Here is a 20,034-nt window from a genome sequence, read left to right on the forward strand (position 1 = left end):
ATTTGCAGATTTAGCTTGCAAGGATTTACTGGATCTCCCAGTGTCATTTTAGATCCTGTTGTGGTTTTTTGTTTGTTTGTTTTTGTTTTTTTTTCTTTTATTTGCAGAGCTCCAAACGACAAACTCTGGCTGCGTCACTAGGGGCTGGGGCAGCCCTGCTAAAATTCTGATTCAGCTGTTACTTACAGCTGGCACAGAACGAAGCTTTCATTCCTCTTATCCCACTATGAAGAAAAAAAAAAGCTCTATATTCCCAGAAACGGCAGCAATCTCACACCACCTATCGGCGCACCAAAACATCACGTCTCCCTGTGGTGCAGGGGATGCCACACGCTTGCAGATCGAGCTCGGAGACGCACAGGGCTTGTGGCGAAGTTTGTCCTGCACAGAACTAGGAGCCAACCCTGGCCACGCTCAGTCAAGTCCCAGACACCTATGATGCCCAGGGATGCCTTTGATTTTCCTCCAAAAAAAAGAGCCAGGGAACGAGGAGGAAGAGAAATGAGCACCAAGTGCCCAACCTGTCCTTCAGCCCCAGGCCTCCCCCTGGGGCCAGAGCGATGGGACAGGAAGGCTGCACCCTGTGCCTGGCACAACCTTGGAGACCCGAGGTGGGCCCCAAGCGTGAGCCGTCGTGGTCCTTCACGCTGCCAAGTTCCAGCACTTAAAAACAAGGCCAACCTCATCCAATCCCTGTCCCTTCCACAAAACTCTGTCTAGAAACCTTCATGCCATCCCGAGGCCCTGAAAAGACACTAAAAATGGGAGCAAACTCTGGCCACACTGGGTTAGACAGAACTGTGCTCAGTTGAAGGAAGATATTTGGGGTCGGGGCTGCTCAAAACCACTTCAGTGGCTTCAGCTGACTCACCTCAAGCTCAGAAACCCCATTTGGAGAGCATTTTGTTGCTTAGTGGTGGGGTGGAGATTTCTTCTCTAGTTGAAACAACAACAACAAACTCCTTCCAGAGCAAGCACACGCTAGGGGGAAAAAATAGGTTTGGGAAAACCAGGGGGCTTGGTATTCTTTTCCTCTAACGGATTTCAAAGAGAGGGAGAAGCTCACTTCTACAATGCAGCCAGTTCAAATAACAGATAAATAAATAAAAAGCTATAGCAGTGACCTTCATGGCCTGATGTGCTGTGCTAGAAATCCATCAAATCAGTGCGAGAGCCCAAGCTGCTTACCTGCACGCTACGTGCTCACACCCAGGGCGCTTTACTCAGCACCTGGAAGAAAAATCGGGGTCACCCCAAGACCAATTTCTTTCTTTTTGCACAAGATTCAGCTCCGTGACAGCTCTGATGCCATTTCACGTAGCACTGCACCTTCCAAACAACAGCAATCTCTGAGCACTAGCAAGAATCCTGTACCAAGGAAAGACAGCAGTTATTTCTTCAACAGTTTTTTTAAACAAACATGCCTTACTTTTTCAACATCTCTCTCAATATTACCCAGTCCATTAAGCTCCATGTGAACTGGACAACTTGAAAGCTCTCTCGCATTTGAGGTATTTCAATCCATTTTCTTTTAACTCTCTTTCCGATATCTGGAAAAGAACTTGCTGATGCCTTTCTTCATAGATTACCTATCACTAGTGCATTGAAGAACAATCCACTACAGGATAGAAAACACTATTATTATTGCTACGTGCCTCTCAAATGCCACTCGCTCGGGACACTCGCTGACTGCAGAAAGAGAAGCATCAAGGAACAGTGCCATCCCAGCACTGTTCCTGACTCAGGAGGGCCAGGCTCACATCTCTATTATAATATTATTTCCTTCAAAAAATTATGCATGAGAAGTCTTTTGATATTCAGTAACCTGTTTATGGGAAATGCCTTTACATAAAACATCAAATGAGTTGACAGCAAATTGAATTTAAAATATGATTTTTTAAAATGCTCATGAAATTCACATTGCTTTAAATATAAATTAGCAACAGTGCCAAAGGGATGAATGAATTACGCTGCTCGGCTGCAGATGATTTAAATGTACACTTTTACCTCCATTCCCCATACTCATTCTGCTTTTCTATTAAGAGGGGAAGGAGCCTTCGTAGGTACTCTCACACAGTCCACAGATATCTTGAAGCAGCAATGAGCATCCTACTCAGACTCCAGACCCAATAATTACATTCTTCCTAAGCAAATTCTCCCACAGCTTTAAACAGAGCCAATATACTTTATTTGCTGCCCATAAGTAAGCTGAGCTGGCATAGATTTGCTGCCTGCCACCCTGAAGTGAAGCTGAAGGGATGCACACAAATTATTTTGGAAGGTCTCTGTGCTCCAACAAGGAAGCAAGCTCAGCTTCAGGATCTTATCAGCATCAGTAAGTTCCACAGGAGATAGCACTACGGTGATTGGTTCATACTAATCCAATAGTCACCTGGATAACAACAGTCTGGCAAATTCACAGGCAGGATAATCTTATTCACATAAGATTATATCCAAAACTGCAGTTAAAACACGAATTCAGCCTTTTCTCTTTGCTTCACATGCACCTAATGGCATTCCCCACACTGCCCACCAGTGGGAGCAGCCCACAGGCAGCCAGTGGGTGCAGCCCACAAGCCATATCCCTAAACCAGCCAGAAAGCATGCAGCAGAAACGGTGTTTTCAAAACCCAAATACCTGCACAGTTGTGAGCTATGCACACATCAACCCGTGTCGCAACCCACCAACAAAATAACTAAAGACATGGCAAAATGCTGCAGGTGTACAAAGTTTATGAGTGCTTCGGCAGAGAATGACAACTAAAACAAAACTCTCTGCACAAAATCAGCTTTGTGGGTTTTTTTGCGTTTTCTCTACCCTCTACCAAATTACAGCATCCCAAAATTATGTTAAGAGAAGCCCAGTCTAAAATGTGAGTTTCTGTGTTTCATCAGCTATTAGAGATGACTCAGGATTACAAAGACTGAAATAAAATGAACATCCTGTTCCAGTTTCTTAACCAAATTCTCTCCCTCAAATAGCATCAACAAGTGACTCAGTACAATGTCATAATGAACACTACTTTTGTTATCGCAGCATGCCTGGCAAAAAGCAGCTCTCAAATAAATCAGTCATATTTTACTGTTGCTGTTAATCAGAAAATCTACATTTTTTACCTTGGAGGGGAGAAAATGTATATAGCCTAGAATAACCAGATGACAATTAGTGCTATTTTCATAATCAAGTGTGAAAACTATTTGTCTGCATTGGGACAAGCCAGTAAATGATGTTTAGGACTGCATTTGGCTACAGATGCTAACACCTACTCTTTGCTATCACTGAGACTAGCCAAAGGGATGTCTTTCTCCTTCAGACTTGGGTTAAAGGACCCCAAGTGCTAACTCACCATGGCAAGGGAGCAAAGAGCTTGTGGCACAACAGAACCAGTCTGTATCCCTACATTATCCAGTTCTTGGTGAGGAAATTCTGGATGAAAGGACAGCATTTGGGGAATCCGTTCATTTCCACCAGACAAAAAGCTCATTACAAATAAGCTCCTTCTCACCTGTAGCTATCTCCATATTCAGGTGTAGCTACATTAATTAGTTATAATCCAGAGATTATCTGGGATAAGCAGCAATCTCTAAAGAGGCAAAATGCTGTTCTGTTTTTCAACATGTGCGTATGTTGCAATTTCCTTCGAGTAGAGCATGCTTTATGGGAACCACAGATTCAAAATAGTGACTTCAATTCATTCCTGTGCAAAGTGAATTTGAAAAAATAATGCTCAAAATCCACCTTCCTTCTCTCTCCTCTGGCAGCTCTGCTTGTGCTGACCTCTCCTATGGGCCAGCAGAAAGCAGCAGCGCTCCCTAGCCCCAAACGTTTACAACAAATGTTCTAGTGCCACCTCAAGGCAGTTCAGATATTCACACGGATAAGCATTTTGCCTTCAACTGTCTCATACCAACTGAAGAAACACAGTTGCGCTCTTCCAAATAGCTCTACAATGATTTCGTAGTTACCTTGCAACATAGTAGACCAAAGTACTTCTTGTCACATTACATACACTTAACTGCTGCTGTGCAGCTATGACCATATCCGGGCAAAAGCAGAGTTTAAAGAATACCTCCTTTAAATCACATAGAAGTTGGATGTTTTGTCTCAAAATAATTATTTGTACAAAGCGAAACAGACCTCTTGCTGCAGAACTATCTACAGAAACATAACAAGCACACAATCAAATGGTTTTAAACCCATCATTCTATGATGATGCTACCAACATTAAATTGGTTTTCTGAAGATACTGTGGAAAAGCAGATACATGGAAACAAATGTATTTTTATCTCACAAAACTAAACATTTTTCTGTCCGAAGAGCAAATTGCACCAGGGCCACAAAGACAACAAGCCCTTATCCTATCCCTGTCCCTACAGAGTGCCTACAGAGCAGGCCAGAGCCATTCATGCACCACTGTCACAGTGGGACCTTCATATTTCTTGCTCGGCATCTGTAGGCCAGGGGCGCTGGTTCTCACAAGAAATCTCTTTAGCAGGGTCTGTTGCGATACAAAGATAAACTGTTTCAAACTCAGAGTGGAGAGATTTAGTTTGGATATAAGGAAGAAATTGTTTACAATATGAGTGGCCAGGCACTGGAACAGACTGCTCAGAGAGATGGTGGATGCCCCATACCTGGAGATATTCAAGGTCAGGCTGGATGGGACTCTGAGCACCTCAATCAAGCTGCGGGTGTCCCTGTTCATTGCAGGGGAGTTGGACCAAATGCCCTTTAAGAGTCCCTTCCAATTCAAACAGTTCTGCGATTCTATCAAATGCAGCCCCACCAAAAGCCAATCTGCCAGATGTCAGAGGCAGCGTTGCCCCCACCAGTCTGCAGAACTATTTACCCAGCAGTTTGCTAAATTATACAAAGGCAATAATTTGCAATGTAATGGTGTGTTTGCATTCTGAATATCTGATTTCCTGTTCAACAAATATCCTAAACACTCCCAAGCAAATGAAATGTAGACAAGACTTAAAACGTTTGAGGAAAAGCACTCATCCAGAAAATTAAGGTCAACATGGAACAGATGGTGTCTCTGAAAAATGTGTCTTCAACATTTATCTTTATGTAAAATAAAAATCCTTTAAAAACCTCCGGCTGTTTGGTGACAGTTCTACTTGAAATATCGAATCTTACACTCCTTGGATAATAGAGAAGCACTAAAAAATTACTTCAAAATACTAAATCTAAATAAAATTCTCTTAGCTACAGTGCAATAGGATTTCTGTGGGCATGTAAATATGTATCAATAAAAGATAGATTCAATCGCTCCTGTAACCGCTATAAATATTGCAACCGCTCGTCACATTTCCATAAATATGACCCACGACTCCCAAGTGAAAAGCTTTTTCATTTGCAGCCGTAAGGAATAAAAAACAGTCCTTTCTTCTTCATCAAAGTCCTCTCAGCAGCCGAATCAGAAGCCCCGTGCCTGGAGTCATGAACAACTTGCTAGGATGACACACAAAGTGCCTTCCCGAACCCCAGAGGCTCCATCAGCAGAGCTACGGCCGGCGGTGCCACAAGACCCCAGGGAGAAACAGGGACCTCACTGGGAAGGGCTGGGAATTACCTAGGTAATGCTAAAACGAGCTGGCACCAGCAGAAATAATAACAACAGACCTGCTCTAATTGAGTAATAACACAAGTAGACAAATCAGAACTGTACTGAAGAAAATGGTTATTAGCAGAAGCAGCAGGGCAAACCATCAAAGACAGGTGCAGGAAACACCTGCAGTTCCTAAAAATACAGTCACAGGGACACTTTCCTCCACACAACCTCACCAAATAGCTGGACAAAAAGCCTCTGATCCCAGCTGCACTCATTGCACCAGGCTCTTAGAGAAAGATCTGCCTATCACCGCCACCAAAGTCAACTCAGCCCACTGAAAACGGACTGCTGAAGCACATGCCCAAAGCCACCAGGTTGTTACAGACACAACAGGCTGTTCCTTGTTAACAGGCATCCAACAGCCACCCATAATCAACACATCTCTGTTTTCCCACATTGCTCCCAGCCAGTTGTACCTACCAGAAAGACCCAGGTTTTGTAACCTGTATCCTCAGCCAAATCACTGACAAAGTGGCCCTGATTGCCCCTGCAAATCCACTTTGCTAAAAAACTTAGGGGAAGCTTACTGCAGCAGTTTTTCAAAGCTGCCCTTCTGCTCTGCGCCCTTGAGGGCTCACCTGGAGTACTGCATCCAGATGTGGAGTCCTCAGTCTAAAAGAGACATCAAACTATCAGAGTGCATCCAGAGGAGGGCCACAAGAATGATCCATGGAATGGAACACCTCTCCTGTGAGGACAGGCTGACAGAGCTGGGGCTGTACAGCCTGGAGAAGAGAATGCTCTGGGGAGACCCGAGAGCAGCCCTTCAAAAAGGGAAGGTACAGAAAAAAAGAGGACAGGCTCTTCAGCTGAACAGGTGACAGGACAAGGGGAAATGGTTTCAAGCTTAAAAATAGTAGATTTAGATTGGATACAAGGAAAAAGTCTTTTATAGGCTGTGGTGGATGCTCTGTCCCTGGAGGCTTTCAAGGTCCAGCTGGACCAGGTTCCGGGCAACCTGATCTAGCTGCAGTGTCTCTGTTTATTGTGGGGCAGCTGGACTAGATGGCCTTTAAAAATCCCTTCCAACTCAAAGGATTCTATGATATCCCTCTTGTTGGCTTCGCGATACTCAATAATGTCTCAGGTCCTGCTTCATCTAGAAATTACCTCTGACTCCCTGCACCACTGGAGGAAATCAGCTGAGTGAGAACACTCCGGCTTGCCGTTCTTAGCAGCGGGCCCTGCCAGCAGCAACATGCAGCCAAAATGAAACTCAATTGCAAGTGCTGCAGAAAGACTTTCAGGAACCACTTCTGCACAGAGGTTTCTTACTTCAAGGTCATCCCAAACCACATCAAAGGCAATTCCGATAAGTAAGAGCACAGGAACAGCTCACTGGAGTCTCACAAATTAGAGAAGAAGGGAGCAGGTTCTCTTTTCCTCCCTAATTAAGGCTTTTAATTAAATTGCATCTTTTTCTTTCTTTCTTTTTATTTTTAAAAAAGAGGTTGTGTTCTTTTCGTTGGTTTTCTTGCCCAGTCAAGTGCTGCTGTAAAAGCCAGCATCAGGCCTCCATTAGCTATTTCTAAAAATAAGCCATATTAATTTGTTTCTCCAGCACCTGGTGTTTAAAAGTTATTTCTTGGCAACTTCTGTTCCTGGCATTTAAACCTTTTTCGCATGCAGCTGAAGTCTGACAGCAGTACTGGTTATCCTTCCCTGCCTTGCTAATAATTTGGTTGATGGCATGCAGGTGGGTCCCTCATAATTAAAAAACCCATTTTCAAAGTTTGTATTAGGTGATTTGAAAAAACAGAGCACTCCATTCCAAGGCTAAATATAAGTATGCTGCACAGCACCATGAAAATATTGCATAATTTAGAGATAAAAATAGTTTTGCTTTATTCAAGCTAGACAGGATAGGTAGACTTTTACTGCAATCAGCCTAAACCTCATCTCTTCAAGTTGCATGCTCAAGTTGATTACAGAAAATTAAATTTAGCATTAATCAACCTAGAAAAGAGGAAATTACAGAAACGAAGCTAATGCATAAATCATAGAAAATAACAGTGGAAAGAGCTTCAGGAGATCATTTAATGCATCCTCACACTTGCCCTGTGCCAAAATCACTCCCCCTCTCCCCAAACCACTCCTGACAGCATTTGTCCAAGCATTTTAAACATCTACCTGCCAAAGTCACCAGCTCTCCTGTTCCAGGCTTTCCCTGCTGCCTCCCAGCTATAAGGGTCTCCGAAGCAAACAGAAATATATGTCTGAGAACATTCCCTGTGCCCGCCCCGTTACAAAGGGCCTGGCCCAGGAGCAGCACCAGGTGGAACAGATCAGATGCAAATGGTTGCACAGCCCACCTGGCAGGATGTGGGGCTTTGCTCTCCCTTCCCTCCCCTTCAGGAAAAAAAAAGAGAGAGAGAAATGCGAATTTCACCTGTGTACCTAATTTTCTCAATTTAGAAAGAAAAGCCTACACAGTGGCTGTGGCTTTCAGCTTTTCCATTGCATTCAGCTTCTACACCAATGCTGAGTTCAGCTCCCAGCAGCTCTGCCCATCACCTCTGCTTTCATAGCTGCGATCCTACTGCCTGCACAGGGCCAAAGGCAAACCGTGATCACACGCAGCAAGAACTCACATATCACTACATGGTCCTGCAACGTGCAACTGCGCTATTTTAGAGCTCGGGTTATCAATTTTTAAGCTGATTTATTCCTTTTACATACCAGTTTCCCTACCACATGGCAGCCGGTCAGCACTGGAGCGCAGCAGCGCCTTGGACTTCCCCTGAGCAGCACAGACTCCACCCCATTTCAGCTCACAGGAGGGAACTAGCTCTGAACGGTTACCAGCACACGAGAATTCTCCCTGAGCTCTGACAAATCCTGATGTTTCATTCCTTTCTAATCTTGCTCCCTAGGAAATGTATAAACCTGGTCCCTGTTTATCAGCTGGGAGCGTGGCTATAAACACAGCTCTTATACCTACATTGCTTTCTTCCTGAGGAAAAAAAAAAATGACAAGCGTCAGGAATTTGGAGAAATTATGAATCCAAACACAGTCCTTAACTGTTCCCCTTAGTCATCTCCAAACTTAGCTTATAATCCCTTTGAACTCCACCCTCTGTAGTTTAGTAACTCGCTTTCTTAGGACTTTTTCCATCCCCACTGCAAGATGCTGTGTTCACACGCATACATACACGCACAGACACCCAGCACAGAATGGATCAAAAAGCATAAACCCCACAAAGGGCTGCAACAAACTCAACCTCCCTGGAACGTGACTACAGGGAAGGGAATGAATAACGTGACGACAGCTGAAGTCAGGAAGTGCTTCCCTCAATGAGTTCTTGAAGTGACGCAGGGGCAGTTGCCCCCTGCTTTGTTTTATGCAGATAAAACGGGATGCGAGTACCCTGTCACAGGACCCAGGCTGCCCACACTTTCCTGTGACACGCTGGTGCTCAGCTAAGGGGAGAATCTCCTGAAGTTGATCAATGTGAGATGGTTAGGAGCAAGCCCCTGGGTAATTGGGCGTGCAAAGCCACGCTGGGCTCCCCTGGAGAACACTGCCAGATTGCATTTGGTCATGCTAAGAAATGCTTGGCTCCCTGGCTAGAGAAAAACAAGGCAAGACTTCACAAATGCAAAAGGAGCAGGGAAAACACCAGGCCTTCGAGAACACAGTGGGGAAGCTCCAACTGAAACACTTGAACCTGCCTCTATGAGAACAGGCAACAACTCTTGGTTTTGGGACGGTAAGGGCATTAGCTGTAGAGGACCATAGAACAACCAGTCCACCAGCAAAACATGGGCATTAGGGCCTACAAAAACTCATTTGGGCTCAGAGATACGAGCTGTCAGGCCACAACTAGCATCCTCACAATACTTTTCTCACCTATACAGACTTCACTTACACAGAAAAAGGTGTCACACAGCCCACAGCACCTTCACAGAAGCAGCACTCAGTGCCCATACGCTTAACAGTACTTGTGCAATACTGTAAATCTGCACAGGACTGCAGCTTGGGCAGTTTTAACTAAAGGCCAAAGCTATTCAGATGACTTGTAAACACAAGACCGAGGCATGTGATGCATAATCACTGGTTTCATGTTACTTAGCACCCCCTCCTCCCTCCCTTATCCCTGTGGTTGTAGATCACATGGCCTCAGCACATGTTGAAGGCTAAGTGGTGCCTCACAGTACAGGGTTGCTTTTCCACTTTAAGAAGGAATGGACAGACTCATTCTGAGATAGGATTTAAGCACATAGCAAAACTTTGCACTGCAATATTGCTGAAGTCTGGAGCAGTCCCTTTGGCGTAGGGGAAGACAGCAGCACTAGTGATTTGGATACCCAAATGCACTGCAAGCTGTAGTTTGGACAGGTGAGCATCTTCCAAGTTTATCCTGCTGTGATCTACACTCCATAAAATGAGAATAATCTAAAGGAAGGGCTGCGCAGGATCTACCTAAAGACTTGTGTTAAAAACTTCCTATAGTCCTAACCAGTGGGCCCCACAAACAGGCTTATAGTGTCTGAGTAATTCATGACCACTGCTTGTTTACACAGAGAAATGTTTCTGTGCAAGCCTCCATACAGCAAGGTGACAGGATCCAGATGCAAGGCAGGCTCGCAGATGCCTCTGCAAGTTGAGAGCTCTCTATCTTGACACTGATACCTCTGAGGGAAACAACTTTTTTCTATTAGGTTCACAGGAAGCTCAGAGGAACCTTGAAAAGTTGCTATGATTATTTACTTTAAGTCCATGCGACTTTTCAGGGCACAGATCTCCCCTGCAAAGAAGTAAAAATTCATTAATAAATTGAAATAGTTTCACACAAGAAACAGAAAGGCAGGAACGTTACTAACCTTGAAAACATGGAGACCGGCCTCTTGTGCTTTTTTTCCTCCCAGCTGCAAATCAATTGTCCATTTGGCAACAAATATTTAAATTTCACATCATTAGTAATCTCTATTTTGTATGTGAACAACTTCATTTATTAGCTTAATAAAAAGACCAAATGCATAGAGCTGAAAACACCAGGTAAGTACCTCAGCATACACTGAGAATGGGTTCAGAACTATAATCAACCTTCTTTATTATTGTAGAGAAACCAAGATCACCAGGATTGCAGACATCCACAACTGAGGAATCCCAACAAATACAGAGTCACCACTGTGCTATCAATTGCACTGCTCACTTACTACAGTTACAGCTGTGACTGCAAAGCACAACTCTTACACTATATTTGCATCTCATTTACCTTTGGAACACGTCACGCGTACTTCACAGGTTTAGAAGTCCTCCTGGCTTCCTTCTCACAAGCATATCAAACATCTTAATGCAACACCACATAAAAGCTTCTCCACACGTCTACGCTCTATGCAAGGTCTTGTTTTTCTTAATACATAAGCAATTTGAAGTCCCTGAGTTACACATTTCTTTACACCACCTCCCCAGAATTCACTGCGTGCTTTAGGTTTACAAGTTACCGCTGTTGTCCTGTATCAGCACCAGCGAGTGTCCTCAGGAGGCGCGTCACCCTCCCCTGTATGCAAGACAAATTTGGCAGCAGGCATCAGGAAAGCACTTGAACGGGAGACAAACAGTACACAAGCCTCCCTAGAGCTTCCTTCAGATATTTGCTGCTGCCTGCTTTTAAAAGACAGATTGGTATTTCAGAATTAAGCAAGGAACCTTTGCCCCTCAGAGGCAACTGTCAACATATCTTAATAGAGTACCAAACATAACTTGTAAACAACAATAATTTCGGGATATATTCAACTAACAAGGATGACGGAGACAACTTGCAATTCAGAAATAGCCTTTTGTCACAAAGTCTTTTCGGCTTGACAAAGAGAGTTAGATTTGTGTTTTTTTTTTTAAATGGTTAGTGCAATTTTTATTTGAGAGGTCAGCTATAAGAAGAGTTAAACAGATGAATCCAGTATGACATCTCAGCTTCGAAGTTGTATTTTAAACCTGATCTGAAATATGGCACAGAACTTTTAATATCTAGACTCAAAACATTTGTAATATCAGAAATAAAACCACAGCTATTTCCCTCCTGGGAAGATTGGGGTGGGGGTTAAGTTCTCTAAGGGATAACTCGTATTCCATATAAAACAGAGGGACAAAAGCTTAAAGCATCAGAACTGCAGCTGTGTGCTTGGCCAGTACCTCTGCAATCAACACATCCAGCTTGATCTAATGTATAATTCATTTGGAAAAGTGAATGAAGGAAAAGTAGGCAGCCTCATTGAAGAGAGATGCAATGCAGCATTTGAGAACAGTTTCTGAAACTCATTCTTTCTTGGAGATGCAGAGTCCTGTAAAACTAGCTCTGAGCTTTCTATACCAGGCATAGCTACAAACAGTATTCTCCAGCGCTACCTGTATTCAGATCTGTCACATTCCAAGCAAAGCAAGAATGAGTATCCAAGCTTCTACCCAAAGCAAAAATAATCAGTGTTGCTCTCCTTGACACTGATAATGGTGTATTACTGAGAATTTTTCTTTAGAAGAGTATACAGGCTTTTGCAATCGGAGGTAAGGCCTCAAGACACTTCTGAGGTCTTCAACTTCTGTCTGCGTTAATAGTTCTGATTTAGGAGGCACCACAAAGTGCTGACGACATCACTTCCTTATACTTATTGCTTTTGCAAGCTATGCCCAATCTAAGGACACCTAGTTCACTACAGCATTTTCCCTTCTCCAACATTTCTCTTCCAATACAAAGTACTCCCACTATTGGAAGTCAACGTATGTGCACACAGGACGTGACAAACCATTTAAGGCTCTATGGTTGACCAAGAGAAACAGAAAAATACATACACATTACCAAAATTTGCTTCCATTTGACAAAGGGTATTGAGTTTTAATTGAGACTCTTCAAACCATTACCCCTCAACCCTCTTTATTATCCACCTTTTCTCCCTATTCCTTTAATTTATGGGAAGACTCCCTGTGCTTCCCTAAGCAAAACAAAAATATCACATTAAGTTTGCTCCATAGACCAAAAGGTTAAAAAAAAAAAGACAAACTGGTTCACAGTTAACCATAAATAAAAGTGCAATAAGTGTTCAAGTAGAGTGTAGAGTTTAAGCAAGCTGTACAAGCACATTTGGCATAGTCATCTTTTAAAGGCTCTGCGTGGGTCCCTCCCATTACTGACAGCAGGGGGAAGAGGCTGAACACTATTAGCTGTTGCTGGATTTACAGGTCCTCGTCCATTGCCTCTCCCACTACCTGCGTAAGAGTGGCCGTGATTATATGTAAATGGAAATCCACTTGATTCGGGTCCAGTTTGTAAACCATTTCCTAGAAAAGAAAAAAAAAAAAGGGTCATCACAAGTTCCCATTGACTGAAGTCACTGTTCCCCTACACAAGTTAACAACAGGGAACACAGAGCCTGCAGCAACCAACAAACCCCGAGCACTAGAAAGAGCCTCTCTGGCTTTTCCAAGGCCCCAGCCTGCAACTTACCTTCTCTCCATCCCTTCCATCCACTTCCAACTAAAGCAAGACAGGCCACAAGTAGCATGACAATTATTTGCACATGAGGGAGATATGAATCTAATGAAACTAGATCAATGCTTTCAGAAACACTGGCTTGCAGGTAGCATGCCAAGATGTTCCAGAGACACAGCAGGGCAGAAATCAAACAGAAACAAGCAAAAGGAAAGCAGGCTGCACACAGCTTATTGCATCATCTCCCATTACCAGACTTCAGAATAGAAAGCTATCTTGTGAGATCCAGTCACAGAAGCAAGTCAGCTAGCACTAAGTACTCATGAATTGAAGCCTTAAGCATCATTGTTCACATTTTGTTCTCATCTCCTCTGAAGACATGCCTACATAACAACTGGTTTAAATGCCCGCTTGGCTCATTTTGGAAAAGGAGAGACTGGCCTAAGAAAGCACTGCCCTTCTTTGCTCAGACGCATTTGCTTTCAAAGAAGCAAAGAAGGCTCATAAGCGAAGTACAATATGAAACGATAATCACATTATGAAGGAAGCAGACAGTCATTGTTTACAAGTTACACAGAGCTTTGGAGCAGTGAGTTATGTATCAGTTTGCAGTCATCCATCAGCAGAGCTTAGCTGTACGACACCAGGCACGGGGCTTCGTGTAGGCAGCCACAAATAAGGTTCCCTCTGAGCTTACACCCACTCAAGACTTTGAAGCAACTTCTTCAAGCCTTAACGTTTAAATAGAATATATTACAAAACCACAGTCAGATCAGATATTAGAATTCAGATTACCACCACTTCTATCTATTTTGAGGAGCTAACCTGGCAGGAAAACCCTGGTAAATGGCAAGATTTTTAAGGCCAAGATCTCAGGTGGCTTAAACGAAATGTCTCCTTTCTACTCCACTTTATAAGTAGAATTTCAAGTGCTGCCAACTCTCCGAAAGCACCAAAATGATCCAGAATTAGTTAAATTAGTATCTACCTTTAGATGGTACAGGTACCATTAATATTCTGATCTCTTCCTCTTCTTGGAAACAAACCCCAAAACCATCACTTGGGAAATGTTTGCGTTTATGTGCTTGCAAGCTCAGACCCCACTCAAAAGACTTGAAGTGTAATACATGGTCGCCACACAGTGTAACAGAACCTTTACATTTCTTTTCATTCTCATTGACATACTTTCACTTCCACAAAATGAAAAATGACTTACCCAGTGGCCCGAAAGTACAAGAACTCATATTACTCGATGCACAACTATTATTCTGTTCACCTTGAGCCTTCAGAGAGATATAAAAAAAAAAAACATGGATCAGAGAAGTTATCATAACTTCATATAGAGGGATTGATTTTCTTCCTGTGTTCTTACTGCAGCTGTATACAGAAGTTACCTGCTACTCCAGTTATTGACTTAAATCTACTTATTAGTTCAAGACCACTTTTCCAGAAGAGTCACAGTATTCATAACAAAGAGCACTTCATGGTGGAAGTCTCAGACAAGTTCAACATACCAGTTTGCTCTGTCCAATGTGTTCTGAGTTGGGCTCACTGAAGTTTGGCACTTCTGAGTATACCATGCAGAACCTGAGGAGAAATTACCATTACGGGGAAGTTCTAGAACTGTTTGTAAATTTCTCAGCTCTGCTACTCAAAGAAGGTTTGTTCCACACATCCCACCACCAAGTACTAATCCAGAGCCCCCTCCTTCAGAAAGGGTCACTGGGTTTTAAAAGGCCTTGCTAGTTGTTTGACCCCTGCGTAGGACTGTGGTGAAGCTGTCACACCTATCTCTGTCAAGCAGAGGAAACTACACCTTTGCTGTAGCAAGTCAAACAGCCAAAAGAAAACAAAATGTAACAAAGAGCTCCCTTCACATCTCATCTCTGCAGTTTCGTCGAGCACCCACTCACGAGACAGTCACCCAGCCTGCTCCCAGATGATGGCTGCCTTAGCTATCTAGGGAAAACAAATACTCCCACACATTCCCATACAATGAGCACCCCATTACCACAGTAACGCAGAAAAGCCCAGAACGAGAACAAAATTCAGAGCATACTTTCCCATTTAAGTGGGCCTTAACAAATAGGCCCACTAAGTGACCACATGGAAATTATAGCACAAACAACAATTCTGAGTTGCTAAACAGAAGTACAGCTCCCACTGGGAGGCAGAACCTAGACTAAGACTCACCTCAATCCAACCTGTCAGACTTAAAACTCCGCTGGATGATAACACTGAGGCAATGACTCGGCACTAAGAAAATCCGCAGATAATTCCTCGTCTAAGAGGGGGGCCATCCCATAGTACTACTTCCCCAATGACTACAAGGGCTCCTGCAGCGCTGTGTAACAACAGAAGTACTCTTCTGGTTAGAAATGTTGCTATTTTACCTGTTGCCTGCCAACAGCCTTACTCCTTCTGAGCCACAAGAAGTCACCATCTTACTTAGTAAGCTGTTTAAAGACGGTTTAATGAGGCTTGTTTCTGTTTAAATACGATTCACTCAAGTTGCCTTTGTCTTCCTTCTTTGTACTTCATCTCTCAAGCATAAGAGACACAAGGCTTCCATCAAAATGGTAACTCAAGCCCAATGACTAAGTCCTTTGTCATTTACAGGCCATCCCATCACCACCTAACCCTAAAATCCAGACCTGTGCCATGACAGAGGCTAATCTACCTCAATACGCTTAACCCGAGCGGACCAGAAATCACAGCAACAAGTGTGCAAACTCATGTCAGGGGTACCCGTATTCTATCTACCCATGACCACACAACACAGTTTTGCTGGCCTAGCATTTATGTGCTGAGAGCCACCGCATCTGATACTTACCACAATGCTCTGCTGACAACTGAACATAAAACCATGACATGGATGTGTAATACTTACTCCCCAATTTTATGCAGCTCTCCTCCTCGTCCTGTGTAAAGTGTCAAACAGCCTTTCCACAGAGATGCATACCTGGCCAAAGAGAGGACAAGCAAAGCAGTCTCTTAGACAAAGAGAAACACCACTGCTGAAAAAGCAAGTAGAAACATGACATCTTCAAGGGTTGAAAGGTACTTCATATCAGAATTAATGCCCTAAACAAGCCACAGGGACCTCAAGTGTTCTCAACTTCACGGCACTAAAAGATTTCGATCTTCACGTTTTACCTCTAGCAAAAGTCACTGAAAGCTCAGCTGAATCCCTTGCAAACTCCAGGAGACCAGCCAACTATTTTGAGACTTGCTCTTTCCATGGCTAGAGAAAACCTTGTGACCCATTCCTGAAGAAAAGGCATTTTGCCAAAAGCAGGACCCACATTACTAGTCAATGACAAGTCTCAGTTCTGGGACTTGCTACACTTCTAGTAGGAGACAGGAAGAATCACAGAATTGCCAAGGTTTGGATAAGACCTTCGAGATCATTCCAGAATTCAAGACCTTCAAGAATTACCTTTGTTTACTGACAAATATAGATTTTGCTAGCGATATGTAGAATAGGAAGTGCTTTTCCAGTACCGATCCTTAGCATTTTAAGGCACAAGTCTGAACACAGTGTTCCAAGTGACATATAGAAAAACACCACTAGCATTTTTGGATTACAGAAACATTCACAGGACAGAGCACAAGTGACAAACGGCTCCAGGCACTGGAATCTGGGCTTATATAAAACCTTCTACAGAGTTGTTCCTTTCCGTGAGCAGCATTGTGTAAGGATAACAAGGCAAAATTCACACTGGAAGCCTGGATGCATAGCAAGGGACCTAAAAGGAGTGTAGGCGTGTTGATCTTCCTGCAAAGGAAGCGCAAGCCCCACACATTCCACCCTCAGGAGTCACTGATAATCTGGAGTCACCACTTCCTTACGTTCCGGGTCTATCTTCACAATATAGATAAGGAGCCCTCCTCCTGTCCTTTGCCTGAACAACTCACAGGGCTCCCAGCAGAAGCACCAGGGAGGGGCCCCAGGGGCAGAACAGGACCCTAATAGCAGTGCAACGGTGACCTCTGCTCAGCACAGACAGTGCCATGGTGGTTTGGAGCCTGTCTTGGGTTGTCCATTCAGAAGCAGGAGTAATGTTTTTCAGCTGGTGGTGCCACCTCACGCTTTAAAGATGATTTCCTCTGTGTTTCACCTTTAATAATTAGTTAGCTGGACAGTCTTCATGCAGAACACAAAGGAAAATAGAAACAAGTGAAAAACAAAGCATACATTTACTGTGACAAGACCCAGCAAATCTTGATACCCTCCAGCAAAAAATTATTCCAGTTATGTGCGTTTTGCCTCAGTTGGCCCTAAAACACTAAACTCAAGAACTCTGAATTTAGAAATGCTAACTGCAGCAGCTTCCTGTAAGTGAGTTAATCAGCCACGGACAGTAAACAACAACAGTACCTGTTTTTGCAGAGAAATGCATCTATATCTACTGGAAATTCAGCAACAGAAAGGCACATTTACATGTAAAGCCTAGCTAAGCTTTACTACTTGCAAGAATAAACAGCTTGCACTGGCAAGAATCAGATTACCCTATTGAACAGAGTTGAAATCCACCTGTCTTCCAATGGCAACATCCCACACTGAAACCAAACTGAATTAAATATGTGTTCAGTGTTCGTATGTCTGCTCAAAGGCATTTGTCAAATAGAAGAGCCAAACCAGAACGTACTTAGCACGTAATAGGGACTGTAATTACACAGTCTAAAGCAGGCTTGCAGTTCATGTAAACGAAGGCATGACTTAACCATCTACAAAGATGGTGGCTGTCAGCTCATAGATTTAATTCCTACAAGCCAAACTCAGTTTTCAACATGAAGAGATGCAATGACCCTCCCATTGGCAGCACTGAACTACCAGAGCAGCTGCAGCAAGCCACCGTCAGAGAATGCTGCTAAGGAGTATCACAACTTGTTTCAATGTCAGCTATGCATAAGGCCCTATCCTGGCCCAGAGCCCTGGTTTCGCTCTGCACATTTCAGTGCCCCAGCACTGCCACGTGCTCTCCACGCAAGCAGGCTTCCCCAGAACCTCCTCTGCTGAGGAGTCAGCCCATTTCACAAAAAAGTCTGCATGGGAGGAAGCAGCTACAGGCTTGGCAGCAAAGGTCATCCAGTTTCTTTCGAAAAATCAGGAACTACACTGAAACAAACAAGTGGAGGAGCTCAGGTAACAGCTCCAATGACTAACCTTCTTATTATTTTTTTTCATAAGCACAAATTAAAAGGAGCTTAACACGTGCTGCAGTACCACCATCTCCTGCAGTGCTGTGGGAAAGTATCAGAGCAATGAATTTGAAGAATAAATTAACTAACATGAACTCAAATGAAAGCAACTGCTACTGTGTAAATAGCAAAGTGACGTGAAAAAGGATTTTTAAATTGCCGTGTTTTTTGTTTGTTTACCTTGCCACATCCATGAAACACTGTATGGGTGGTTTTACTGTGAGAAATCAAGCGGCACCTACCCAAACATAGGCTCTGCAGTGTAACCCCAGTGTGCGGGCTTACGGTGAATTTGAGAAGGCTCTCCCATGCCTGTCATTCCTGCTAAACCCACTGCAACGAAAAGCAACTTTCCTACATTAGAGACGCTATTCCTGCCTTTCGTTGAGGGGCCGACTGCCGGGGTACAGTTCAGGCTGTAAAGATAAGCACACGATTCTCCCTGCCCTGCTTAGTTTACAGACTGGGACCGTCGGCCACATGCACTCCCTATTACAAGAGCTCCAGAGAACAGCTCTTTGGGCCTCAGCACCGCCGCCGTGACAAGCGCAGGCCCCTCCCACCACCTAGCAGGGCACACGCTGGCGCTGGGCAGTCCCGGGCTGGAGCGGACCGCTTTCATTTGGCAAACGGCCCCCGGGCCGCTCCAGCGCGCGGAGTCAGCCCGAATGGGGCGGGCCGCGGCTCCCCGCGCGGAGCACAAGCCTGCTTCCAACCCCGAGCCTTCGCACGGTGACAAAGGACTCCCCGGGCCGGCCGGCGACGGCCGCGGCCCCTACGCACCCTTTGGTGAGGCGGATGATGTCCCCCGGCTGGATGAGGCTGCCGATCTCGTCCCACACGGAAATGGTGATGCTGCCCGTCTTGTCGGCCACCTTGCAGGACCTCACCTCGTGCCCGTCCTTGGTCTTGGTGACGCGCCCTGCGGGAAGGAAGGGAGGGAAGGAGAGAGGAAGAGAGGGAGGGGGGAAGCGCGTTGCGGGGCACGGCGCGGCCAGGCCGCGGCTCCGCGGGACGTGGGCGGCCCGGGCGGGGCGTGGAGGCCGCCACTTACCGATCTCCAGCACAATAAAGACGACATTTAAGTTTTTCAGTCCGGGTTTTATGTCTTTTATAAAGACGTACGCATCGCTCGCCGCGCTCATGCTGCGGCCGGCGGGGGGGACGGGGCTAGCGGGGGACGGGGCCGTGCCCGCATCCCGCGGGGCGGCGGCGGCAGAGCGGGGCCGGGCGGGGGGCACCGGCAGCCCTCACACGGGACGGGGACACGGGCACCGAGGGACTGCGAAGTCACTGGGAGGCTCGCTCGACTCCCCCACCGCTCCCTCTCCCCACCGACACAACACACACCGCCCGCCTCCCGCTCCCGCCGGCACTAAGGCGAGCATGTGCTCCGCGCCCCTTTATATACCGATCGGGCACGACCACCCGAGGGGCCGGGCGGGGGGAAGCGCTGCCGAATGGAACCGTCCAGCGCACGCGGAGCGCGGGGACTGGGCGACGGGCGGGCGCGTGCCGGCGCCGCGTGCTGATTGGTCCGCGTGGCGGCCATTTTCCCTTTGCCTGGGCGCGCCCCAAGCGGGCGGGGTTCGGTGGTTTCGCCGGTCTTTCTCTCTGTCGGTCGGTCTGTCGCAGGGACGGTCGTGTAGCCTGCCGACCGTGGTGGTGCAGCACGGCTGTGTTGGGAAGCGATTCGGCTCCTCCTCAGGCTGTTCTAGTGTCTGGTTGTGACACGGACGTGTCGCACTACGGAGGGTTCCTGCAAGGCAGCTCCCGGCGTGCTC

At 45.3% G+C, this 20,034-nt stretch overlaps 1 protein-coding gene and 1 pseudogene across 1 annotated transcript; both read right to left on the reverse strand.

Moving 5' to 3' along the window:
• Window positions 1–10,286, reverse strand: part of LOC125696675 (dynein axonemal heavy chain 7-like) — a 106,693-nt pseudogene extending 96,407 nt beyond the window's left edge.
• A 1,161-nt stretch (window positions 10,287–11,447) lies between these two features.
• On the reverse strand, window positions 11,448–19,633 carry NABP1 (nucleic acid binding protein 1). The gene is made up of 6 exons (XM_048953468.1): window positions 19,305–19,633; window positions 19,034–19,172; window positions 15,936–16,007; window positions 14,560–14,632; window positions 14,262–14,328; window positions 11,448–12,894 (listed from the first exon to the last, which is right to left on the reverse strand). The coding sequence occupies exons 1-6, from the start codon at window positions 19,393–19,395 to the stop codon at window positions 12,707–12,709; spliced, it is 630 nt and encodes a 209-aa protein (XP_048809425.1). The 5' UTR covers window positions 19,396–19,633; the 3' UTR covers window positions 11,448–12,706.
• Window positions 19,634–20,034: the final 401 nt, after the last annotated feature.

The sequence above is a fragment of the Lagopus muta genome, chromosome 8 (genome assembly GCF_023343835.1).
Source record: "Lagopus muta isolate bLagMut1 chromosome 8, bLagMut1 primary, whole genome shotgun sequence".
In the NCBI taxonomy this organism is placed as follows: domain Eukaryota; kingdom Metazoa; phylum Chordata; class Aves; order Galliformes; family Phasianidae; genus Lagopus; species Lagopus muta.